At 40.9% G+C, this 27,591-nt stretch overlaps 1 protein-coding gene across 5 annotated transcripts in view; it reads right to left on the minus strand.

Moving 5' to 3' along the window:
• Positions 1-27,591, minus strand: part of SLC10A7 (solute carrier family 10 member 7) — a 263,521-nt gene that overhangs the window by 27,661 nt on the left and 208,269 nt on the right. For 2 of the 5 annotated variants that reach the window (XM_051965832.1, XM_051965833.1), the window contains exons 7-10: positions 24,089-24,172; positions 14,665-14,830; positions 12,614-12,665; positions 6,096-6,169 (exon numbers count right to left, since the gene is read on the minus strand). In XM_051965832.1, coding sequence (XP_051821792.1) covers positions 6,096-6,169; positions 12,614-12,665; positions 14,665-14,830; positions 24,089-24,172 — 376 coding nt within the window. The remainder of the gene's footprint in view (positions 1-6,095; positions 6,170-12,613; positions 12,666-14,664; positions 14,831-24,088; positions 24,173-27,591) is intronic. The other 3 variants (XM_051965836.1, XM_051965835.1, XM_051965837.1) reach the window with 2 other exon arrangements.

Genomic DNA, 27,591 nt, shown 5'->3' on the forward strand with positions numbered 1-27,591 from the left:
CCAAAGAGCCATAGCTCAATGTCATTTTCAATAGGAAGCCTCATAATTAAAGGTCAAATAGTCACTTCATCTGCAATCCATCAATAGACAAAGTCCTAATACCAGGAAGTAATCAATCAATGGCAAATACACTAATAAAAGCAATGAATCAAGGAGGGACTGCATGGGCGTGGACGTGTTACATGTAAGCAGGTACACACATGTGGGGGGACCGAGACGGTCAGAATCACGGCTGGGTAACAAGGCTGGGGGGAGTGCTCAGGTAAGAATTTACTTTTTTAGGCCATCAGCTAAATTAGCCAACTGGATGGAGCTGGCCGGCCTCCAAAGAGTTATTCTAGAGAACAAATCTCCTGTCAACTTCTTCCTATCCACTCCGAACTCCAGCCAAACCGACCTCAAATATAACATTTCTTTCCTCTGCTTTCACCATCATCTCTCTGCACCCAGAATGAACTCTCCTATTCCATCCCAAAGATTGCCCAGACTCCCCCAAAGCAAAGCTCCCGTGCAGTACCAACTCTTCCTCTGCTGCTGTCCGCAGTGCTGCCCCCCCTATCCAGCACCATCTTACATTCACTTATCTCCATATCAGTTGTTTTACTCTGTAGAAGGTAACAGAATTGTCTCAATTTTGATTTTTTATCCCCAGAATTTAGCACAGGGCCAGGCACATAGCAGGTGACTGTTGAACTGAAATGAAATAGACTTGGTTCATGTTATCACAAGCTACCATTCATTCATGGAAGGACTTCCACAGACACTGTGGGAAATCCTAACTCGGAGGTGAGAAGGGTGAAAATTTCTGAAGCTAGAATTCATCAACCTTTTGATCTTTCTAGATATTTTCTTCTACTGATTTTAGACTGAAAGGAAAAAAATTGTTAATTGCATCTTCCTATAAAAAATAAATTTGCCACAAGGTAGCTAAATGGTGCAAGTGATAAGAGTGCTAGATCTGTGGGTAGTAAGACTTGAATTCAAATCCTGCCTTAGATACTTATTAGACTGAACAAGTCATTTAATCTGTCTACCTCAGTTTCTCTTTTATAAAATTATGTGCAGATAAAATGAAATTACATATGTAAAGTGCTTCACAAACCTTAAAACACTATATATATATATACATATAGACACACACACAGAGAACACAATATGCTAATTATTACAATTGTTATTTTCTAGTATCAATTTCCTCATTTGTAAAATCTTGTATAGATAAAAATAAGATTATATATGTAAGGTGCTTTACAAGCCTTAAAAACACTGTGTATACATAACACACATACACATACACAAACACGATATGCAACTTATTATTATTACTATTGTTATTCTCTGGTAATAGTTTCCTCATCTGTAAAATCTTGTGCAGATAAAAATGAGATTACATATGTAAAGTGCTTCACAAACCTTAAAGTACTATATATATACACACACACACACACACACACAAAACACAATATGCTAATTATTATTATCATTACTGTTATTCTCTGGTAAAGTCAGAGAGGTAACAGTCCCTACAATGCAGGATATAGTCAGAAATATCTGGGTTCAAATGCTGTCTCTGACACTAGCTCTCTATCTGTTAAGTTAGTCAGGACTTAATCTCAAACTCTCCCTGACATTTATCTCCTAATTCTAATCAGGTGAGTGGAAGGAGATCCCACACTGGCAAAACCAAACAACTTAAGAGCTTGAAGAAACTTTAGAGATCTGGCACCTAACCCTCTCATCTGAACAGAGGAGAAAACTGAGGTCTCCCAGGGGAGGAAACACCCCACAAACACATCGTGATGAGATAGGGAGAGAACTCGAGGAAGAGCTCCCCACAGCCCCATGCCAGCATGTGGAGTGGGCTCTCTTGGTGATGGGGCTGCCCAGGACAGGCAGGCAGGGATGAGTGGAAGGTCTGATCCCTGGAGGGAAAGTCCACCCAGAACTTCTCTGGAGTTCTGGACTATGAAGAACAGAACTCTATGCCAGACACTGGGAGATTTACAAAGTTTGGATAAAAATAGTTTCTTCCCTCCTAGAACTTATGATTTAGTGAGACCCTAAATGGAGACAGCCCAAGACCCTGAACCCAAGAGCTCTGGAAATACCGGTGTTCCAAAGGCTTCCAGCCATGAAGAGGGGATTCACTTTCTTTGCTAAAACATCAGGCAGCTGGGTCCAGGAAGCCTGGAAGCAGCAGCCCCCTCGAGATCGCCGGTCCTGATTCCAGCCCAGCTCCTATAACTACCATCCTGGGTGGCAAACCCCAGGGAGTTGGGATCTGGCAGATGCTTCTGTAGATGCTAAAGCCTCTTCCTCCTCACAACCACAGCTTCTGCAGGACCCAGAAAATAAAGTCCTTGCCTCAAAGTTCTTGGCACTGTCAAACGGTCTGATTTTAGAAATTACAGGCAGAAATGACTTTAAGGAATAAGAGGCATTATCTGGTTTGCAGCTGTACCCCAAGGACTATGGGACTTTTCTATCTAACTAGCTGCTAAAGCCTCCTAAATAGTCTTTCCTACATTAGGATGGAGGCTCCCTGAGATCAGGGACAGCCTTATTTTTCCATGTGCATCTCTAACATTTAGCACAAGCAGTGTTTGGCACATAGTACTTAATAAATGTTCCTCCCTTCCTTTTATTCCTTCTTTTATTCTTTTCTTCATTTTCCCTCCCTTCTTTCCTTCTATCCTCCATCCTCGCCCTCCAACTTCCATCTTTCCTTCCTTTCTTTTCTTCCCTCCTTCCTAGGACATGCAGCTTAATAATGACAAAAATCTAACCAGAACCCAGATTTCCTGATCCTGCATTGTGTTCCTCCCTCTATGCAGGTTGTTTTTCCTTTGCTGTTATTTTAAAACAAATGCAAAATCATATGGCTCTTCTTAGCCCAAGATGAAGGAAGTCCTGGTGAAAGGAGACCCAACTTGGCGCTTTCATGAAAGGGACAGGACAGGAGAGAGGCAGGGCTGTGTGTGACTTTTGGGGGCCGGTGAGCCATCTTGTCCTCGATGCTAGTTTCCACAGCATTGTCCTAACTTCTTTCCCATAAAACGAAATGTTCTGATCCCTGATGTTTGGGGAAAGACAAGGAGGATAAACAAGACTAAGCTTAATTGAGGCTGGCTGCCCTTGTTTTCTGGAATTCGGGTCCTCCACACTTATTGCACTGTCCTGTAATTTCCATGCAGACAAAGTCTCTAACACAATAATTACTAGTCTACGAGGCACTGTGATTAGCACGGCATCCTCCTTACCAATAATTTCTGCCCCAGCTAGTAGGGATTGATCCTTTGTGAGCTGACATTTCAAAGCACAAAGCTTCTGTGAAGTTCAGTCCAGGACCAAACCCTTACTTTTCCAGGTGGAAATAAGCAGACAGAACTCTTGTTTTCCTATCTGCCCAAGGGGGAAGGATGCGGGTTGCCGTGGTGACTAGAGTGGAAGGGTGGTGAATGCCTGGAGGGAGGGTCGCTGTGGACAGCAGCTATCACAACACTTACAGGACTGAAAGCTGGTAAATCCGGCTACCCTAAGGGCAAGTGACTCAGGTTGTATTCCAAAAATCTCGGAGAGTTTCAGTACAAGATACTGTACTAGTGGTCTGATGCTGAACAAGCAATGATGGGTATTTCAAATACAAATTCAAGTCTGGTTAAGCCCAGCTCTTTATAGCAACAAAGTCAAAACCAAACCAAGCCAACCAAACAACCAAACAAACATCTGGTTTCCAAAAAGTATTTTTCAGGAGGCTGAAGCTGAGGAGCATGATCTTGGGAGGGGGAGATGGTGAGAAAAACTAACCTAATATGAAGTTTGGGTCACTGGGCATTCAGAGAACAGTCACGATTCCATGGCAGTGTGCCATTCAAGATGGACTTTTTTTGTTTTTTAAAGAAAGTTTTATTTGCCTTTTGGCAGTAGTCATTCCATCCACAGGAAACTGCGTTGGGTGCCACAGAGGAGACCTACTTCCCTAAGGTCAGTAGCTGAGAATTAGGAACAGCCAGACCTGTCAGGCACAAACATGGAGGGGAAAGGAAAGGAATAGAGTAATACTTGGTGATTATGAAGAAAGGTACTGGGGTGTCTGGAAAGTAACTGTAAGAATGCAGTTCTTATCTCCTAAGGCTTCTTGGTTAGAAGCGCCCTCAGGGATCATCCAAGCCAGGTCAAAGCATCAGACACAAAGCTCTAGAGCTGGAAAGTGCCTCAGAAAATATCTAACCCACCCTTTCCTTTTACAGATGGGCAAACTGAGGCTCAGGGAAGTTGGTGGCAAGTAGCAGAGGCAGAATTTGAACTCGGGTTCTCCTATTCAATTTAAACTTCTGGGGGAAGATCCAGATAGCATCCTCTCCTAAAAGGAGTTTCATTTAGAAGTCTCGGTGAAGTTGATGAAGCATTTTGCATTTGATACCAAATCAACCAACCACCGCTCTCTGAACCTGCTCAATCGCTAGTCTGTGCTTCAGGAGAGAGGGAGTCCACTGCAGGCCGGGGTCCCACTGCCGGTCTCAAAGGTGACACTAGAGCCCAGCCTTCCTGGCTCCTTGTTGTTTGTCCTTCGCTCTGGAGGAGGGCCATGACCTCAGGGAGGGGATGCTGTGACATGCAAAGGACTTGGATTTAAGGGAGGGCTGGGCAAGATCACCTGCCTCTGTTTCCCCTCCAGAGCCATCTTTTATCAGAGAGGAAACATGTTTCCTTTCTTTAGATGAAAAGTGAATTATATGTTTCTCCTGGTCACCGAGGAAACTGAGCAGGATGGTTAGAGCCATAGCTCTGTGGCCAAGGGCCTGTCTGCTGCTGCACCCACATGTCTCCAGGACATGAGGCCATAAAGTCAAGAATCCTGGCAATTAGTGTTTGCCCTTTGGCACTGGCCCAATCTACTTTGTCTCACTCCTTCCCGCGTTCTGGGGACAAGTACTGGGGACCAAGGCTGCTGTGTAATGCAGGAAGATGAGGCCTTGGGAGAAGGGTAAGAAAGAGGGCTCTTTCTGAGAGCTAAAGGGAAACCGAGTTATAAAGGAATGGAGAGCACAGAGAGATCTCCTGGAGCTGTGAGTGGGGCCGAACAGCGACAGCAACAGGAGGGACTGCATGGTAGAAGGCCCGTGCCCATTGCAGAACCCAGGAGATAGGGCCCTGGAAGTAGCCAGGAAGGTGTGGGCTCCCCCTGGCTTGGACCATCACTGGCAGGGTGATCCTGCTCACCCTCTGGCCATCGCCTCTGTGGAGTGAGGGCTCCCAGGGCCCTTCCAGCTCTGACCCGAGAGGCCCTGTTTGGGGAGGACTTTCTGCTGGGGCTTCCCTTCTGCTTTAGCCTCCTCCTAAGTTAGGAAGCCAGCTGGCCCAGCCAATGATATCCTAGTCATTCTACTCCCAATTCCCTTTCACGGGTGGTCCTAGGGTCTAAGCTCCTGGAGGGCAGGGACCTTTTGTCTTCTGGCCTGCAGTGGAACTGCCAGCATTTAGAACAGAACCTGATCTACTCCTCGGAGCACCTACGTCTCCCCGTTTTATAAATGCTTGATGCACCCGAGCACTTAAACACACATACACACATCCCACAAACACAGGAGACACTGTGCTAAGTACTAGAGATTCTGTAACAAAAAAGAGGCAAAGGACAGCCCTGTCCTTAAGGCGCTTACAATCTCCAGGACGGAGTCACTTGAGTTCACTGGGTAAGAAGAGGCCGATGGAAGAACATCTGGCCCACTGACACTGCTTTAGGACGTGCCATTTTTTATTTTGGGGGCGGACATGATTTTATTTTTATCTTTCTAGAACCAGCATCAAACATGGAATCTGTTGTGTGTTCATGTCCCACACTGGATATTCAAGGAAGACTAGGACCGCTGGTGAGAGGGCTGCTCATCCACCTTTGGGGTCCACTTTCAATTTAATTGCACGGCAGCCACACACCAGGAAGCTGTCTTCATGCCATTGCTCTTTAAATGGGACAGTGGACAATCCCAAGTTCCTTCCAAGTAGTTTTCTCTGACCCTCTGAATTCTAAATGAAGGAGATATGTAGACAAGGCTTATGTTAAATACTGCTCCTTAGGGCTCAAATTTACTTACCCAATGTGAGGGATTTGTGTGTGGAGCAGAAAATGATTGCAACAGTGTCTGCTGGTGTGAAACCCAAATTATTCCTAGGGACAAGAAGAAAGAAAAAAATACATTACTAACACTTATTCAAAGCTTAACTAACACATTCTAGGTCAAACATCCCAGTGGGAGTACCCACTTTTATATCATTGTCCTTTAGCTCAATTTTTTGACAAAAGCCATCCTAAGTGGAAATGTGAAGTGTTGTGTTTTGTTTTTTGTTTTTTTTTTTGTTTTTTTTAGGGAGAGAATGCTATTAACAAAGACGGAAGGCCCGAGTTCAAACATAGTCATGGACACTTAACCTCCGTTTGCCTGAGTTTCCTAAATTGTAAAATGGGGATAAGAATAGTAACTACCTTCTAGGGTTGTTGAAAGGATCAAATGAAGTCAGATTTGTTTTTAAAAAATGCTTTAGCATAGTGTCTGATTCTTAGGAGGCTTTATATAAATGCCTGCTTCTCTTGTCTTTCTCTTCTCTGCCCAAAAGATAAGCAGGGGACTTACTACAATTAAATGGCTCAAATGCTACACTAATATCAGTATAAGATAAATGAATTTAAAAGAAGGCCTCTTCTAAAACACTGACAGAACTACATAGATGAGAACTGCATGGGAAGGGAAGGCACACCACTGGAGGGACTTCCGAAGCCAATGAAATTCAACAAATACTATTAAATTCTTACTATGTGTCAGATGAGATACAGGGTGATAAAGTAGATGGAAATATGGGTAAGAGACAGAAAGATCTGAATTTAAATCCTACTTTTGACTGGGTAATCTTTATACTGGTTAGGTGATCATCCACTTAAATTTCTGGTGTTGCAGGCAATTTTCTAAGGGTAAAAGCTACAGATGGATTACTAATCTGATTGTCAAAGCTTTGACACTAGGAAAGTTGAAATCATATCTGGATTATTTTTTAAAATTGTTTTTAAATTTGCCGCTGAATTTTGCCTAAAATTACTAACTAGGTCCTGTCCTCAAGGAGCTTACTCTCTACTGAGTAATTAGTTTACTGAAATCACAAGTCCAGCAGCTTTCACTCAAGATTCTATGGGTATTTAACTGATGGTCAGCAGTGATTCAGAGCAAGACAGTAGTGTAACTCTACTGGGTTAATAAGTTCTTATTGTCCATTTAAAGTCAAAGAGATTGATAAGTGTTAATGTCTCTAAAAAGGTTCCTGTTCACTTTCAGGGGGCAGCAACATGGTCTCATGACATAAACCGAGGGAAATCTACCTTCACGGGGAATTATGTTAAAAAATGCTTTAATGACTGCATTCATGTATGATGAAGCTGATGATGAAGGTGGCTAAAGAGCTAATCTTGGAGTGTGAATAACTCTGGCTCTGTGACAACAGGCAAAACTTAACCTCTTAATACCCTGCAAGTCATCTCTCTAAGACTGCAACTTGCAGAAACTGCTGATCTTCATCAGTGAAGAGTCTCCTCACTGGTAGTTCTTTACACAGATAACAGCACAGATGTAGATTCCCCCAAAATAAAATAAACTCCAAAAAACCAAGTTTTAAATATGCATGAGAAACAGTTTTGTATGGGGAAAGGGAGGATACCATAATCCACTTTCTCATATTTCAGTATAGATAAAAGTTTAGATAATAATAAAACATCAAATCATTTAGAATAGAGATCATTCATCTTACTGGGTCCCCTACCATTCTCTAGGGGATAGTTGTGCCCTGCCTTCTAAGGAGCTCCAGCATATAAAAACTCCATGATAAGGACAAAGCATTCAGTAAAATCAAGATGGCATGCTTGTTAATAGCCATGATCATGACCTCATTCAGACATGCTCCATTTATACCAGCCCAAAGGAGAGAACTGACTCAATTTTTAAAGACCCCTGGAGAAAGCCACCCTATCCCTTTTCTCCATAGCTAATTTCTACACTGGATAACATAAAGTCTGGGGGGAAGACTTCCTTGTTTATTAACTAAGTTCTTCATGCTATAGTACATATGAATCCAATTTCTCCTGAGAAGTCCGTGGTAGAGGTTGAGACCATTTTGCTGTCATTCCAATTTAGCTCTTTATTAGTGGTGTGAGCAGTGCTCAAGTGAACTTGGGCAGTTCATTTTATCCCTCTGGGCCTCAATTGCCCCATCTACAAAAGAAAAGGGTTAAACTAAATGGTCCTTGAGCACTACTTCTGAGATGCCATGACCCTCCTTGTGAGAGCCCTTCTGATATATAGCAACTGGATTTAAATGACCTTTCAGTATTCTCTATTCCTAATGAGTTTACATCCTAAATGATAATAGAGTATTCCTCTATTCCATCTGAAGTTATTTTTTTGTCAACAATTTTATTTCTAATTGCCTTTTTGGTTTTTTTCTAAACCCCATCTGTGTTATTACCATCTCTCAGAAGTGGAATCCTCAAGAAAGATGAACTTGCTTCAAAATCTGCCTCTCACTCACAGTGTGTGTTGTGTGTGTGTGTGTGTGTTGTGTCTGTGTGTGAAAGAGAGAGAGACAGAGATAGAGATAAAGAGAGACAGAGAGAGACAGAAGGACAGAGAGACAGAGAGACAAGGAGAGAGACACAGACAGAGACAGACAGATAGACAGACACAGACACAGATACACACACCATGGACAAATCTTTAAATTTCTTAACCTCAGTTTTTTTCATATGCAATCATATCTGTAGCACTGAACTCACAGGGTTGTGGTGAGGTTCAAATGAAATAATGTGAATAAATCTTACAGTGCAAAATAAATGTTCATCATTCTTTCCAAGGACAGAACAAAGTCCCTCCCAACCGCAACCTCTCGAGCTTCTAAGCTTGCTGGAGCATCCCTCTGAATTTGGAGCAAAGGGGCTGAGGACAAATTCCAGGCTTTGCCACGTGCTACCCACGTGTCCTCAAACACGTCATCTGGCCTCTCCCGGACTTAGTTTCCCCATTTGTAAAAACAATTAGATGATGCTGTCAGTTGCTTTGGATCTATGATCTTTTATCTTCACCCTCAGGCCATGCTTATTTATTAAATGAGCACTGCAGTATGAGTGGATCCTCACAGTGATACACAAGCCAGGGCCAGGCAGTGGGCAGCCCCAGGCTTGGGGTCAGGAAGGAACGCTCCCTCTGACCTTACCCATCTCCACTTAGCTCTGGGTCTTGCTATTTTCAGATGCAGAGCACACTGAACCATAGGAGGAGTGCAACCTCAAAGGGCTAGAAGGATCCAATATGGAAACCGAAGTTCTATGGGAAGGCTAGCTGATTTAGGGATGATACCTTAAAAGAAATGCCCGCTAGCATTTTAAAAACTTTTAAAAACTCCTTCCCCAAGGCAAGTTACAGCTTCCCTCCGACTTAGTGGCTAAGATGACACAAAAGAACCCGACCTGCCCAGGCCCACAGTCGGGTATCCAGGAGGCTGGGAATCCAGGGTCTCCTGACTCTCCGAGCTGCCCACTGCTCCATGGTGCCTTTCATACTCAGGGGGCAGCCAGTAAATAATCTCCACTGCAGAAATTTAACTGGCTGGCAGATCTACTATATAGTATCCCATTATCTTAAGCAAATAAGTTCTCTTCACTAAGTCTCCCTTTTCTCCTTTGGGTAATTAGAGAGTCTAGCTTGTAGACCTCCGCCTCTAAATTCCATGGTCTCAGAACTAACGCTGTCCCACCCCTGCTCCCCCCTCGCCTCTGCCTCCGGGCTTCCTTCAAGACTGCAAATACAACCTTTTGAAAGAGACCTTCCCCCAGGCTCCCCCACTGGTAGGTCCTTCCCTCTTAAGACGTCCTCCCATTTATTCTTTTCTCTATTTTGTTGTTTTTTCTCTTTTTGTAAGTGGTCTGAGTCAGTTGAGGGTAGGGACTGGCTTTTGCCTTTCTTTGCATGTACAGAGTACTCTGCCTGTGTGTTTTTCCAGACAATCCTTTCTTTAAGTTTTAGAAGTTTTAATGGCTCCCAAGTTCAAAGTGAGGCAGCCGGTTTCCCACCTGAACAGAGGCTGTGTTAGGGGAGGCACGGTGCCCAGGAAGAGTGAGGTGCACTCCCCTCTGCTCTGCCATGGTCAGACCCCAGTCGGAGCATCGCATTCGGCCCTGGAGCCACAGTTAGGAGGGACACCCATAGCCTGGAGTACTAGCACAAAAGTCCAGCCCCAGTGATGAGGAGGGGCCTTGGGATCACAGCTGATGGAGCTTGGGGATGCTCAGCCTGGAGATGAGAACACTTAGCAGGGATACACTTGGCCATCTTCAAGCAGGGCTGCCATTGAGGTAAGGAACTGCTCTCCTGGGCCCCAACGGGAAGAACTAAGCGCAGAAGCCCCCGCAGGAGCCCCGCTGGTCATTTATTAAAACGCACGCTTATCTCCAGGCTTGTTTCCTCATCTTGGGCGAGGATGTTAGGCTTGTCCTCCCAGTCGCTCAGGGATGTCACCAAGCCCGAGCTGGCTGAGATACGAGAACCCTGAAGGCGGTGCACAATGGCCGTCTCCCCCTGTCCCATCTCTGCTTTCTGAAGGACCCTGCCCTTCTGGGTTTACTTCAAGTCCTCTCCTTAGGTTGTATTTCTGGGTTTCTCTGCTTGGAAATATGCCTTCCTTTGCCTAATTTCCTTGGACACTGACCATCACCCACAAGGCACTATCCTGAATTACAGCACTCTGTGCTTTCACACCTTGCTAAGAGAAAATGAGTCTGGCAAAAAGGACCAAGCAAAATCCCTCCCAAGACCCAGCCGATCTTCCCAAGCAGAGTGCTTTCCGGCACTTCCAAACCCTGCCTCTCAGTCTCTGGCCTCCTGTCATTCCCTCCCACCAGACCCTGGCTCTTTCAGGGGGTTTTGCCTTGTTGGGTGCGAGACGAGGCCTCTGAGCGCCTTCCCTTGCTTCTTGAGGGCAGGGTCTATCTTGCTTCCTGGTTGGAGTTCCCAGAGCTCAGCACTGCGCCGGGTACATCATAAATACTTAATCGATGCTTTTACCACTCACTAGTTATCCTCTGGCAAACAGGGACCAGCTTGTCATTCATCCCCATGGACCCTGCACAGCAAACAGTTCCATTCACTAAGTGCTGACTGAGACCTTACTTACTATGTGCTAGATGAGATCACAAAGCTGAAGAAATGTCCAGGTACCTGCCTTCTAAGAGCGGGCAGTGTCCAGCACAGACTGCCCGATCAGTACATGCAAAGCAGAGAGGTGCAGGGAGAGGGACTAGGAAAGGCAAGCGTATCCCCTTGCACCCCCTGTGACATCTGCCCTGGATGTCCCAGGCAATCCGCAATGTTGGATGAGCCACTGTGACTCCTGTGTATCCCATGGATGTGTTTCTAGAAGTGAACCTCATCTTAAATGCATCAGACAAATGTTTTTAAGTTTCTACTTAAAAACACTTTGCTGTTCCTACTGGGGCTCCCACTGCATCCAGGGCCATCGCCAGTTGTCCTTTTCTATATCTGGCCCCTGGACCCTCTTTGCACTATCCTCCCCTACTGAGATCCAATTTACTTGCAAGTCATGGACTCACCTTGCTGATGTCATGGACAAACAGCAACACTCCCTGGCATTTATTTTACATCTAGCCTAAATGCACTTCAGATGTTGTTTCTCTTGCTGGAAGGTAAGCTCCTTCAGGCCAGGGACTGTTTTAGTCAATCAACAAACATCTATTGTTGCTGGGCTCTGTTCTAAGTTCTTTGGATAGAAAGGAGGAACAAAACAGTCCTTGCCCTCGAGGATGGCACCCTCATGTCACAGACATGTGAGACGTGGGAAGATGTCCGTCACATCAAAGGTAGGATGAGGGAGTGGGCCAGACGAGGGACTTGGCTTGGTCCTTTCTGTCAGCCTCAGTTTTCTTTTAGCAAGATGTGAAAGCACAGAGAACTGCAATTCAAGCCAGTGCCTGGTGGATGCTAGAATGTGTATAAACAGGCATACAATGCAAGCAAAGCGGATGGAAAGGATCCTTCTCTGGAAGCGGGAGGCTCTTGCAGGTTGATGTAAGCTGTGATTTGAAGGAAATCGGGGACTCTAAGAAGGATTCTCATTTTGCTTTTGTTCCCAACATTTAGCCCAGTGCCTGGCCTGTAGCAGCCACTTAATAAAGGCTTATCATTAATTTGCCAAGTAAAGAATTCTTTTGTAAATCACAAACCCATGCAATGGTTTCTCTATTTTACAAATTCTTATTTTTTGTTTTTACTCATTTACTTTTTGTAATTGGGCACACTTGCATCTGAAAAAAAGTGCCTCACTGCACTCCAGGCTCACACTTTGCATCCTTCGGGTCCATGGCTCCTTTTCCTCACATCACCAGGGAAGAGAGAAACCTCCCACTTACAAGCTGAAGAGGACCTGCCAAGCTGGAAGGGGACCGAGGGAGAGGGAGGCAGATCTCTGCCGCACCTCTACAAATGGCAGGGGGAGCCTGGGCAGAGATTCTGAACCCCCCTTTCTGAAATAAGGGACCAGCACCAGAAATCAACTCACGTACCTTGTAGAAAAGAAGAATGTTAAAAACATAAAGCTCAGCTGGACAGAAAATACTGAAAGAGAACAGAAAAAATTAGCATTATAAAGGCTGAAGATGTATTAGTGCCAACAGCTTTTACACAGCTGCCGCTGGCTTAGGAGCTCTGGAGGAACGTGGGCTGGTGGGGAGAGCACAGGCTCTGCAGTCAGAAGGCCAAGGCTGCCTCTGCACATGGTCATGGGGGAGCCGTTTAATTTTTCGGGGGCCGTTTCTTAATCTGTCAAACGAGACGGTTGGATTAGACAGCCTCAGAGATGGCTTAAGTCTGTGATCATTCAATTATCTGCTGGGCGCTGGCATGTGTGGCTTAAAAAAGTTACCTGCCAACGGCCAACCCGCTGCCGAAAAGCTTCCTGCCCGTTAGCCAGGCTGGTGCATGGAAAGCAGACCTACAGGACCCGAGATCTGGAAGGAGTTCAGCGGCCAGCCACTGCTGGCCAGTCCCGCCCAAGGGAGTCACCACTGCCAACAAGTACAAGAGGCTCTCCGGCTCCCGCCTCCGGAGGCGGCTCATGGTGCCAGGAAGAGCAATGGGTCTGAAGCCAAGAAAAATGGGCTTTAACTCTGGTCTCAGACACTTGCTACCTGTGTGACCCCAGCAAGCTCCTTAACCTGCTTGCCTCGGTTTCCTCAACTGTAAAATGGTGATGATAGCAGCCCCTGAGGATTAAATGAGATAATAATTGCATGAGGCAGCTCATTCTATTCAGGGACAGCTCTGGTAGCAAGATTTTCCTGACACTAAAGCTTAAAGCCGCCTCTTTGCAACTTGCACCCACTGACTCTACTTTTGGCTGGACAGAACAAGTCTAATCTTTCTCTTCAAAGACAGCCCTCCAAACACTTGAAGGCAGCCATTGTGTGCCTCTGAAATATTTTCTTTTCTAGGATAAATGTCCTTGATTCCTTCAGCCAGTCCTCAGTGTCATGAGCTTGAGGCACTCACCATTCTGGCTGCCTTCTCTGGCACTCAGCTGCTTATTGATACCCTTCTCAAACACTATGTTCCCGGGGAAGCCTGAAAAGGCTGCAGGGCATGTGAGCATCCACTCTTTGTTTTATTGCAAGGCAATTAGGGTTAAAAGATTCTCTCGGGGTCACATAGCTAGTAAGTTTAGTCAAATGTTTGAGAGCGCATCGGAACTCAGGTCCTTCTGACCCCAGGGCTGCTGCTCTCTCTCCTGCCTCGCCTAGCTGCCCCCATCAACGCTTTTGGGGTTACCTAGAATTAATTCCTCCTGTAACGCAGCCCAAGATGGCATGCTGGGTTCACACCTAATGCCTTGGCACTTTTGTAGGTTCTGCCTGAGCCTCACGTTCTCCTGACACACTCTTTGAGAACTCAGGGTCAACTCCATGCTGGAAGGAGAGGACCCTGGCTGGAAGTTATGCAGGGGTAATATTATGAAGCAGCGATGGGAGCAGAGTTCTACAAAAGAGCTGCTGACTCTGTTTTGGCCCTTTTCCTCATGACAGCCTTCAAACCCTAAAATACTGCCACCATGTTCCTCATGGGTCTCCTCCAGGAAAACACCTCTTAGAAGAACCCAGTGAAATGGCTTTGCCTCCAGCTGCCATTTTACAAGTAAGGGAGCCAAAGCCGGGAGAGGGTGAGCCCTGCCCCAGCAACGATGGGCAGGGGAGCCAGAACCTGCCCTTGGGGCTTCTGCTCTGGGCACAGTACTCCCCGTGCTCATCACACATGGCCGACTCTCCCTATTTCCAGGACCAAGAGTCCTCTTCCTGTTGAACTTCACAGATGTGGCCATTGGCTCATTCGTCTGGACCTGGTACTGGTCCCTTGTGATCTCTACCCACGGTCATTCGGATGCTGTGTAAGGGACGAAGGGCTTCCTAAGCAGAACACAGCCAGCAGCCATCCCCCTGAGGGTGAGCCGGCCTGGAGGAGTGCTGGCTAACCCACCAAAGTCCCCAGGGAGCTCGGGTCACCATGGCCACTGCAGAGACCCAGCTCGCAGGAGGCGGCCACGGGAGAGGGAGGGCCCACTTACTTATGAACAAAATGATGAGGAGGCTGAGGCCGTCCAGGTCAATGTTGGTATTGGAGAAGGTGTCGCAGAAGGTCGTGTAGATGATGGTGAGGAGAACGCAGCTGCTGATCGTCCCAAACGGGGGCTTCTTCCTCTCCAGCCAATCCTTGATGTACCTTCGGACAATCTGAAATGGAGAAAGCAACAGGTCTGCCTCGTTTTCAGAGGGTTTCAGGAGCCAAGCTGGGCAGCACAAAGTGAACTTGACAGCAGAAAGACATAAAGGGAAGAGAATAATTTGGACGAGGGCCACAATGGATTTCAAAGCTTCATTGCCACACAACTCTTCTTCTGGGGAATTTAACATTTGTACTGCAACTTCCACTGGGTGTCCATAATGAGAGTATATTTTCAATTGCATTCAAATCCATCCTTAATCATGCCAAATGTTCTTTGCTAGCTGTCACTGAGACATGCCCATTAAGCCTCCCCAAAGTTTATCTCCTCTGCTGATCCTAATGGATGGATGCAATTATCATTGTCCCCCTTGCCTCAACAGACCATTCCAAGTGCATCTTTGGGAATCTTAAAAATCTGACATCTTTAGGAATTTCATGATGGCAGATAATCTAAAGTGATCCATGAAACATATTAATATTTTAAAAAGCCAGCGATGCACCAGAAGTTTTTAATTAAATTATAACTCATGCTTGAAAAGCAAAAAGTGCATGTGTTGTGGGAGTTTAAATAATTCAAACTCTGAATATCTAGAGTTTTTGTAAATCCAAAGACAAATGCCATTTGCATGCTCTTAGAATACCAGAATTAACACTTGAAAATGAGCAAACCTGCCATGACTTCACCATGACAGGAGAAGTAGAATCTGAAGTTGTTTAGCAAGAGTCTTGTAAAATGAAAGTTTAATGATAAAAGTCACCTTCATTTTCTGAACTTGCTGTGACGCGGAAGATCTGAATAGTAGGGATGAATCTGGCTTTGAGAACCATCTGTTAACTTCTATTTAAAACTTTCATTTAATGGGTGGGGGGGAGAAGGGGTGGACTCTTTTAAAGCTATATCCTTAGTTCCACAGTAGAGACTTGTCACTCAATTATCCTGTGTGACCGGAATCTGAAAGACCACAGCAGGTTGCGCTACCATGATCCATTAGCAATAATGAGGTCAGGGAACCTGTACTGACTTCTGCCATGGGGTTCTCCTATCTCCTAAAAACGGTATCATTAACATGCCTTGAAAAAGAAGACAAATTCACAGCAGAATACACTTTACAAAAATCTGTGAGTGACAGTATAATCCTCTGTTGGAGCTTCTTTAAGAACTAACCAGTGCCTTTCCTAAGGGTCAGTCAATAAATGGATCCTTTGAAGGCATCTGAGCAGTGAGCACAGCAGGCAGGTGGTACAATCAACAAGAGTTCAACTTGGGGGTTGGGAAGATTTTGTTTCAGACACTGGCTAGTAATGTGACTGCGGGCAGTCATTTCATCAGCCTCAGTCTCAGTTTCCTCATCCGTAAAACATATGTAATTATAGCAGCTATCTCATAAGGTAGTTTTGATCATGAAATGAGATGAAATGCTTTGCAAAATTTGTCCATCAATTAAAGAATGGCCAAGCAGGTTTGGCATAAAAATGCAATAGAATGTCATTGAGTTCTTAAAAATTGAAAAAAAAAACTAATAATTCAGAGAAATTTGGGTGTCTTGCATGAACTGTAGCAAAGAGAGCAGAACTTGAGGAACAACATAAACATCTACTATAATAACTGAAGACAACACTAAAGGACAACTGAACTCATATTAACTATATAACCAGTCTTTGTCCCATAAAATAGTTATTCAAACATATTTCATTTTTGGTGGAATAATGGGGGGCAACAGGAATTAACTATTACAAATGCTCTATATTTGTTTCTGTTAATTTTTAAATGTCATTTGTTATCAGTGTAACAGTGAAGGGTCCATATGGAAGGCATATATAAAAATAAAGGGGCATTTTAAAAATGTTAACAACTTGAAACTCCAAAATGAAATCAGTAACTTTATAAAATATCTCTTGTTCTTTTTAAAAAGAGAAATCATACTGAAATATTCAAAAAAATCAACTCCGTATTTTACTTAACAGTATTCATTATATGAAGAATTTTCTAAGATTTTAAATTTATTTTAACCTTTACTGTTATAGACAAAAGACATAAAATAATAGTATTTTTGGTCTCCTCAAGCTTTACTGTAAAGCCTTATAGAGAATAAAAAATTAGTTTCACCAAAAAACAGCTTTTCAAATGGCTAAGTTTTTGGAGTGGTTTTTTTTTTTTTTTTTTTTTTTTTTGGCAGTTGGAATAAATATTGATCCTGGACACTAGAACTGCTGGTGAAGCAAAAGTTATGACCTTGGATCAAAGTCATGGCTCTTTGGAAGTCTCCTGAGAGCAGGATAATTTACAAAGGCTTTTCATACTTTTGATGTATTTTATAAACTTGCACGGGGCAATATCAAGCAGACAGGCAAATATAAATTCAAAATCAACTTCTCTAAGAAATGAAAGTTATTCTATAGATTTGGAACTTGAAGGAACATTAGCGGTTCAACCTCCTCATCTTCCCATTTTTATAGATGAACAAAATGAAGCCCGGAAGTCCATAGTCATTCAGCAGCCAGTAAGAAGTGATATAATCTAACCCTGTACCTCTGGTCTCTTAGCACATTAAATGGGGTATTATTGTTAAATATTATCCATTTGACATTGGAGGAGGTTATGCTGAAGTGAAACATCTGAGTAACAGAAATCTCCTGATTATAACATTCTATAGACCACATGAACCCAGTCCTAGAGAAAATGAAAATATGAAATTTCTATCCTCTATACCCTTCTTCTTCCCCCAAAAGTATGGAAGCCAAGAGGAACAGGAAAATACTAGCATATTAGGTAGGTACTAAATAACCTATCAATAAACTGCTCTATAATCACCAGTTGTATTTGTAAACGTTAAAAATAGTTTTAAATGCCCAATACTCCATGTCCTCATAACAAACTACCAATGATCTGAGGACTAAATAGACTTCTAACAATATGCCATTTAAAGGAGATAGAAAGGGGCCCTTTGTCCCCTGAATTTAATGATCCTAATAAAGTACCTCACCTTTAAATATATTTTGCATTCTATACTGTTCCTGCTACTTGAATAAACATAAAGAAAAATGTACTGCAAAGGAACATTTCAAATTAAGGTCACATCAAATGAAACAATCACAACAGGGCAGAACAAACTGTTTGCAACCTTTCCCTTTATTATGAGTCTCACCTTGGGCATTTTGGCTGCATTGATTACTCAACCAACAAATATGCATAAATATGTTTAAGTGCCAGGCACTGTCCTAGGTGCTGAATCTATCATTTTCTATCTGGCCAGGATCTATAACTATTAAGTTCAATCTTATTTTTTAAAATAAGCATTTGATCCCCAGAAGTAGCTGCTCTTTTTAAGTACTCAAATTACCAGATTTTTAAAAATTTTGCAACTAAAAATACTTCACTGTTGAAACTGAGTGGCGAAGGAGTGTACCCTTAAGCTAGTCACTGACATATGTCGGAGTTTCTTCATCTGTAAAATTAGGGGGTTCAACTAGATGACCTCTGAGGTCTCACTCTAAAACTCTGATCCCATGAAAGTCCTGTACTTCTAGGACCTACAAATCTGGCACTTTCCATTCAGTTCTCCTTTGGAACAAGAACCATGCCAATTTTACCCCATCTGAACTGCCTTGTCCTTTAGGAGGTTTGTTTTTTGTTTATTTTTGTTTTTTTAATAAAATCTTAAGAAGGCAAAGATTTTGCTAGAGGCACTGGTTACAGAAGTTCCAGTATTTTCTCTTGAGGAAAAAAAAAAAAAAAACATACTGAGAAGGGAAAACAACATTCTGGTGCAGAGGTCAACCTTATCTTTTATCAGGTTTTATGCTCATGCATTTATCCTCAATGAACTAATAAAAATTAAGAAATGATAGTATCTTCATTATCTTTTATGCTTTCCCCAGAGGGTTGAGGATAGGGTGGTGGTAGAAATTCTTTCCCATGTCACTAAACTTCAATCTTATTGACTTGGTTTCAATACTTCAGTTTTCTATGTTAAATTAAGAACTTGAAAAGGTACAAGTTTTACAAATAGGGAAGCTTAGATTGATCTCTGCATTTCCAAAGAGTAGAATTTTATTTACCATCTATCAGGTCATTAATTGGGTTAAATAACTCATCTTAGTGAAGAATTCTTATATCCTAAAATAATATGGGAAGAGGAGAAAAAAACTGTGATTTCATCATCTTCACAAACTCCCTACACAGCAGCTAAATTTGCAGATCCCAATTTGGTAGAAACTAATTGAAGGACATAGAAGTTTTGACTTTTCTAGGATGACATGGCTATCAAGTATAAGAGATCTGAACATAGGGCTTTGCAAACCCTAAGTCCAGAATCCTGTTCATTCTGATACATTACCTCTAACCCTAGAATCCTTATGAAGAATGATATTTAATTCTTAAGTTTGTCAATTTTTTGGTATTACATTTTTGCTTTTTCTTCTTTCCTTTCTTTAGAATTTGTAAGTATTTTCTTAATGGGAATAGGAAAGGATGGTAGCAATTTTACTGCTAAGCTTTTCCTTTTAAAGAAGAAACATAATTTCCCCAAGATCAAAATCTTTATGCTTTTCACCCAGTATACTAGAGCACACAGCCTGGAACACTCCTGAGGAATTAAAACAGATTAAAATGTAATTGGAAAATATTTAACAAAATAAAAATACAATAAAACATAGATAATGTTAATATATGATTTTCTAAGTCAATATGTGGCTCCCTATCTGATTCTGACACCCACACAGTATCCCATCAAATATAAATATGGTTTCTACTCTGTTCGCTATGTTTTAGGTCTTAAGCAACAGTCAGCTGAAACCTCTCTAGGACCCATTCTCTGGGTCAATGGCAGAGAATCTAATGAAATCCAGCATTTGATGAACATTTAAACATTTTTGCCATTATATTGTTTCTTATACCAAAGCCTGCTTTTTCCTTTTCTTTGTATTCCCAGTCCTAACACATAGCAACTTCCTAACAAATGCTTCCTGATTGTTGGATTAAAATCTGTGTGATTTTGTTTAATTTGTGTTATTTGGAGGTGATTTTACTTTTGCTGCATTTTCAAATTTCTCTTTGTTTTCTGGAAGTTTTCCTAGTGATACTCATTTGGGCTATATTCTTTCTTTCCTCTTTGGACTCCCCAGCAAGGAAAGATATTATTAGTGTCATATTGTAGACAGGAAAACTGAGTTGCAGATAGCAAAGGTATATTGCCATAAGAATTGAGTAGAAGTCCAAGAATCAGAACCCACATATCCTGTTTGCTGTTTCAGTTTTTTTTCCCTTTTCCTCTAGACCACCCAGTTTTTCAATGTATTTCCTTGAATAATGTAACCAATAGTTCCCGCTAACCAGAAACAATATAAGGTAATGGGGTAGTTTCCCATCGACACAACTGATATAATTCTAGAGGTTGCAGGAAGGTGCAAGCTTAATATCTCCTAATTTAACTTTAGTTAAGGAAGGTCTAATATGAAAGCAACAGTGCCAACATTAAACTGGAAAATGAATCACTAATGGAGAGACCAGAGAATGAATGACTAATAATGCACAGATATACTTTTTTATTATTTATTCATAGAAAACAGTGGGTTTCAAAGTCTGTTGCTTTGAAAAATGCCTGAGCTAGTTGAATATGATGAAAGGTGGTGAAAATTCTATTTCATTAACATTTAATCATAAATCACTCTTAAATAAAAAGTATAAAATAAAAATTTGTCACAAGCATTTAGATATGGAGAAAAAAGGTCTATTGGAAGAGGAAAGAAAATACTATAGCAGTGTTCATTGTTTCTATTTTCTGTCAACTCTGGAAATTCAATTTCAGTCAACAAACATTTTTATTAAGAACTTGCTATGTGCAAGGTTATTGTGCTAGTTAGTCAGAGGGCACAAACCTTTCCCCACTCCACTCCCATTAAACAGTGCCTGCCTTCAAGTGGCATATATTCTCCTGGGGGGTTGGGGGGAGATGATTAAGAATATGTTCACAGATAAGTAAAGGCAAAGTAATTACTTTTAGTTGGATGAGTGATGAACTTCCTGTAGAAGGAGGGAGTCTGACCTAAAACTCACCAAAGACTTAGGGACTCAAAAAGAGAAAAGAAAGAAAATGGTTCAGAAAAGATCACCTGTCAAATTTTCAAATGACAATGAAACAGTAAACATTTATTAAATGCTTACTATATGTCAGCTGGACTAAATACTGGGGATATAAAAAGAAGCAAAAGATAGTTCCTATCTTCAAGAATTTTGAATAAAAGGAATGCAACAAATATAAAAATGTCCCCAAATACCAACAACAATCTAAGAAACAAAGTGGATGACCACTGAGTGGAGAATAGTTAAATAAACAGGGGTATTAGGAATATAATGAATATTTTTTCACCACAAGAAATAACACACACAAAGAATTCAGAAAAACTTAGAAGACTTGTGTATACTGACATAAAGGAAGCATGGAGAACCAAGATAACTATATCTGTGGCCATAATAACATAAATTAAAACCATACTAGAAGACATCCAGATAGATGTAATAACCTTGGAGGCAATGATCTCAACCCCAGATTACTGATAATGACCTTGTGACTAAATGAATCCTAACTCATCAGACTCGGTCCGTGCATTTGTTTGCTTTACTTATGAGAAGTGACAGTGATGGAAATTAAAACAAGCATTAAAAAAACTCTATAAAAATACTTTATCACTTATTATATGGATAGGGAAGAAAAACAATCTCTATAATAATACTTTATCACTTATTATATGGATAGGGGAAAAAAAGCTTGTGAGTGGGAATAATCAACACTCCTCTCAATTTAGGAGTCCTATGCTGATATAGCTATAGGATCCTGCAGAACTATGTAAAAATTTAGATTCTTTGATCCAATCCTAATTCATTCTGAAGTGTGTGCTTATTTATACCACTGGCATTTGAAATGTTTCTTAGCCTATAAAGAACAATGTATATCAATTATGAGTTACTGTCTATTATTGGTTTCTAGTACCAAGAAAGTAAACAAAGTACTAAACTGATATTGTCTGTGACACACAAAGTACGGAGTGGTGAAATGCCAACTGTATTTGTTATACCTTCAGAGATGAACATTAATGTACTCTATAGTTGATCTGAGATTAAACGACAAGATGCCATTAAAATATTCTCTTCTTAGAAGTCTTGTATGGTCTGATTTTTAAGCAAGCAGCCAACCACTATCTACCTAACCATGCTATGATTACATGTACCTATTATGCTATTTTAAGGACTAGTTAGGCAATTACAGCCCCAGGATTCTGTGAGGTCCATAATTCTTCTATTATCATTCCACTGGGGTTACAAGGTATTATAGAACCTTCTCTCTTCTTTGTTTTAGTTTCAGTCCTTTCTCCATGTTTAAAATTTTGTCCATTTGTCCAACAGAAAAATAATATATTTGATTTTGAGTAATAAATCAAATTTAACTCCTGTTCTGCATTAGGAAATGGAACATTCATTTTCATGAACATTCTCTGGAAATGTAGTCTTGCAGAACGAAATTTTAAGAAGGAATTCAGCAAGATTCCATTCTGAACTCAATATCTAATTTTTTTATTATAGCTTTTTATTTACAAGACATATGCATGGATAATTTTTCAGCATTGACCCTTGCAAAACCTTCTGTTCCAATTTTTTCCCTCCTTCCCCCTTCCCTCTCCCCTAATAGCTAACATTTCTTTTTTTTAGATTTGCAAATTTCTCTCTTTTTTTGAGTAAAGTTTTTATGTTCAAAACATATGCATAAATGATTTTCAACATCTACCTTTGCAAAATCTGGTGTTCCAAATTTTTTCCTTCCTTTCCCTGCACTCCCTCCCCTAGATGGCAAGTAATCCAATATCTAACATTTCCATGGGAAAAAAAAAAACAAAAAGTAAAAACAAATTAATGTAATGAGGATCGCTCATTATGAAAAATTAAGGTAAGTGAAGGTAGAAAAGTAACTCTAAACTTACCAGAAGGAAATCATAGAATTAAAACTCTATTATGTTATTTTCCACTGAGTTGTGGTATAGCCTAGGAGATCCAGGACTGGTTCGAGTTTTGCCTTTGTCACATTATAGCTACATGATCCTGCGGAAATCATTTAACCTTTTAGAGCTTTAGCAATTTTTTTTAAGACCTTATATACTAAAAGAGAAATGTATTGAGATCTGTATTGTTGGAAGACATCGCCATGTGCATAGCATCACATATCGCTGATGTATTCCTGACATATCATCCACACAGCTCAGTGGATAGAGAGCCTATTATGACAGGTAACCAAGAACACCTAGTTCCAAGTTCTGTCGCTAACACACACTTGCTGTGTGTCCTGGTAAATCATGTGTCCACTAAGTGCCGTAAGACCATGTTGATGTTACTAACCCACATTGGTGGAGTTTCCTCATTCAGAATGTTCTTATACCAAAGAAATCACAGGCCCCGTCCCTACTGAGATCCATAATTAATCAAGATGACAGATAACTGGTTCCAACAATGTAGGCAATATCACTAGGATTGAACTATATCCATGTCTTCCTAGGAACTGATATTGAGGATATTATGTCCTCAACAGCATTCACTGCTTATTAGTGTTTTTCCATTTGTTTTCAAGCAAGCTAAAGAAAAGCTAGAAGAAACTCAATAATCCTACCACAGGATTGTTCTACCATCACTCATGTACACAAAAGTGATTTTCCCCCTTTTTTGTCCAGACTTTCATTTCAACTTTCTGACTTTGGGCAAGACACAATTTCTCCCAACCTCAGTCTTCCCATCCACAAAAGGAGAGTGATGAACTAGAGGTTTTCTATGATCCTGTGATCTATGTAAGGAGTCGCCAACTTGGAAACTGCCTATACTGGTATAAAAAACCAACTTGTCTGTAGCTTACAGTCTTAGAGAATTGCCGAGGAGCATTACGGGTGATTTGCCCAGAATAACAAATGTCAGGGTTAGATTTGGACTGGGTTTTCTGGACTATAATGTCAGTCCATTCTATATTATACCATACTGCCTTTCATGTAAGAGTGATAAAAATAGATAAAGGGACGTATAATATGATGTCTGTATAGTAAAGAAATATCTACTACAAGGTTCGGGGACTTTTTTCTCAGTCTTGAAATTTGTCTTTCAAGGCTCAAATGTGATATTCACGAAAAGTGTTTACCATAGTGCTTGGCACATATATAAATGCTTATTCCTTTCCCTTCACATTTATTCATTTCTCCTGCCAGAAGGCTGGATATACAAGGGTGGAACTTACCTGTCCGATAATGAGAGGAACAACAACAGTCATAGAAAGTTGGGAAAAAATGGAGGTAAAAGGCACTGAAGAAGATGATCCAAGCTGTTAAAAAAAGAGAAAGAAGTAAGGAATTCAGTAATCTGTTTATAATGAGCTTGTCAGACCAAAAAAATTTTTTATTTGTGAAATAATGCAGTAAGAATCAAATTCACACCCACAAAGGGACACATATATAACAGCTGCATACAAACACAGAGAAAGTGATGTTACTTTCAATTTTCTAAATTTAATGCAAAGCAGTCTGTCTGCCAGCTGTTGAACCAGATGTTTGGGTAACAAAAATTTAGAAACTTGTTCAAACAGTGGATTTTGAATAATCTCTTCAAGCTTTTATTGAAAACATCACAAATAGCATAAATATATGTTATTGAAAACACTTGGTGTACTTCTTAAAGTTTATATTTTTATTTTAATTTGCATTGATCCATCAACAAATATTTGTTAAGCACCCACTATGTGCCAGATACTGTATGTGCTGGGAATATAAAAGTAGAGGCAAAAATCTTGTCCTCAAGGAGCTTACAAACTCATGAGGTAGATAATATTAAATTAGATTCCATCAAATCCATCTCACTGCTCTAGACATGATCTCAACCTATGCTGAGCACAATCCCTTATCTGTGTGACTCTTGTCCATTTTCTTCCACAGATCTCTTACATAAGAGGTGATCAAAAGTGCCCCAACCACTTCTAATCTTTATATTCCCTTGGGCTTTCAATAAACCTTCAAATATGCTTCTTTGATGTGAAAGTAAATAGTTCTGGAGTTTGCTTGAAGAATTAGGTTTGGTTTGGCTTTCACTAGATCACTGTCATTGACTTTTTCTAGCTCAAAATGAAAAAAGGTTTCAAAGTCAAACCTCACTTAGTTTTGGCAAGGAGCGTTTATTCCTTCAAATGTATTATTCAGATTTTTCAGATGCACTGAAACAATCTCCTCCCCTTGCTCATTGCCCACCCTTCTTTCTCCAAACACACAATTTTTATGCCACATTACTACCACTGACAAGAAAATCATATTATCACTTATCTTTCCCATATGTCCCTTGTCCTGTTTCTCAAGTCCCTGATTTAGGCCTTTTTAACATTATATGAATTAGTACAATGATCAGGTTGTAATCTTTTACCCCCTGGTTTGATATCATAACTTCTTTTTTGTTTGTTTTTTTCTCATTGAATTTATAGGATCAGAGAATTTGAGGTGTTATGTGACTCAATTCAATGCTACCTAAGGATGACAAAATTATTACTATAATGATGTTAGTAATAATAATTGTTGTTGTTGTTACCCAAATTAAAACTGAAAATTTTCTTTCTTTCTATCTATCTATCTAAATGCACATATATTCCTAGGTGGGAAAAAGAAGAAAGGTCTTCTGGGGTCAAATCCCACCTCTGATGATTCTTGCTTGTGTAACCTGTGGCCAGCCACTTCCAAGGTTCTGTGAAACAAAAGACATGACTCTTCCAGATCTGGGTCTGGGATCCTGTAAGTAAGTATGTGGATTAACCACTTAAGTTGTGAAACACGCTAGCTAAATGCGATTGAAGAGCAAAGCCAGAGATCAGTGGATGATCTATCCCATGTTGACTGTTGACTATTTTCCTTCCTTTACTAGGTGCTGGCTAGATGATTTCATCTCAGGTGTATAAGATTCCCTGAAGCTCCTGTCTCACTCAAGGCCATGATGCTTCACCGGTCTCTTGTTAAGATAAGTTATAGCTGAGATCGCTTGCCTTTAATTTCCTTCATTTTTTTTTTCTAATGACTTAAAAAAAAAAAAAAAAGGCAAATCTTTTCTTTCTAAAGACCTAGCCAGGGCCTAATACAGAATTCACTGTAGACTGGTGTTTCTCTCCTTGAGTCATATCCTTAATAAGAGTAAATTAATATATTTCCTTCATAATTTTTTTCCTTCATTCATTTTTGGATTTTTTTTTCTGCCTAGACTATTACTGTAATTCCAAGAACAAAAATAATCCCAATTTACAGGCTAGGATTCAAAAAGATCTTGCCCCCCATTCCACTCCATTCCTTTCTCCTAAATGCACTCTCCCATTATCTCTAACTATTGAGAATTAATACTCTTTTTTGTACATTTGTTATTTTTTTATAGTCTTTTGTTTTTAAAAGCCCTTTAGCTCACCTTCAGCCTCTTAGGGATTTCTTTTCCTTAAGTGACTCTTAATGACTGCTTCTTTGTGCCCTCCTATGACCAGCTAGCCCAAGGAGGATGGAAAGTTTAGGGTGGATAAGGAGACTGAAATATATTACTCATGAAGATATTGAAGCAATGGAAGCTGGTCACATGTTAAGAGGGAAGACTTACTAATGGATGGCTTGTGATCATCATCACTGAAGAGACCTCTCTCATACAGCATGAGATTGCAGATCCATGGAAATACTAAGGCAAACACTTTCTCAAACTCTTTTGTTGCAGCTGGTACCTATCTACTCCTGCCCAATATCTGAGAATTCCCTTTCCGATCTTTATTTGTTTAGAAGTAAATATCTACATCTTATTTTCATTTGGAAAGGTCCTCTTGTTCCTCATTCCAAATGCATGAAAACACTAATCCTAACCTTCTGCAAGGCCCAGCGTTCCACCCTCTATAACAGGGGGTCTTAATAATTTGGAGTGTCACAGGACCCTTGGGTAGTAAGCCTGGTGAAGCCTATGAATTCAGTTTAATGTTTTTAAATGCATAAAACAAAATGCATAAATTATGATAGAAACCAAAATATATTTATCAAACTATGAAAGAAAAAATAACAGACCAGGGACCTCAAGTAAGAGGCCTCGCTATCCTAAAAGAAGCTTTTTGTGATCTGCCAATTATTAGGACTATTCTTTCCCAAATTCTCCTGTATTTCATCCCTTTATAGCTCTCTTCCTTCTTACCCCGGGAGAAAGCTAACTTCTTGGGAGCAGAGATTGCTTCATTTTTGTCTGATTTCTCAGTGCCTAGAATAGTTCCTTATACGACAAACTGAAGTGAATCTCAAATTATTTTTTTCTGATCTCCTGAAACTATAATTATCAAAATGTTTGGTGCTGCTTTATATTATCCTCTCTTCCTCTACCCCACAAATCTCCATGAATTGCCAAGGATTTATGCTCTGCCTAAAACTGGACCTGAATTCATTTAATATCAGCAGCATTGCTGACAACTAGCTGACAATTTAGCCAGTCAAAATTGCAGCTTAAGCTTTTCCTCTATGACTAATATAGGATTTAAGCAATGAAGAGTGTCAAGTAGAAAAACCGAGCCTGGTAGAAAACAACCACCACAAAACAAAATGACCTTTTGATGTCTCTCCATGGGCAAGAACCAAAGAACCGAATGTTAGTCATTATGCTTCGCACCAGAAGCAAGCAGCTATGACATCCTGGAAGGGATGCTGGTAGTCAGAGAACCCAGCTTTGAGCCGCAGCTCTGATAATCCCTGAGTTGGGCAA

The sequence above is a fragment of the Antechinus flavipes genome, chromosome 6 (assembly GCF_016432865.1).
Source record: "Antechinus flavipes isolate AdamAnt ecotype Samford, QLD, Australia chromosome 6, AdamAnt_v2, whole genome shotgun sequence".
Taxonomy (NCBI): Eukaryota; Metazoa; Chordata; class Mammalia; order Dasyuromorphia; family Dasyuridae; genus Antechinus; species Antechinus flavipes.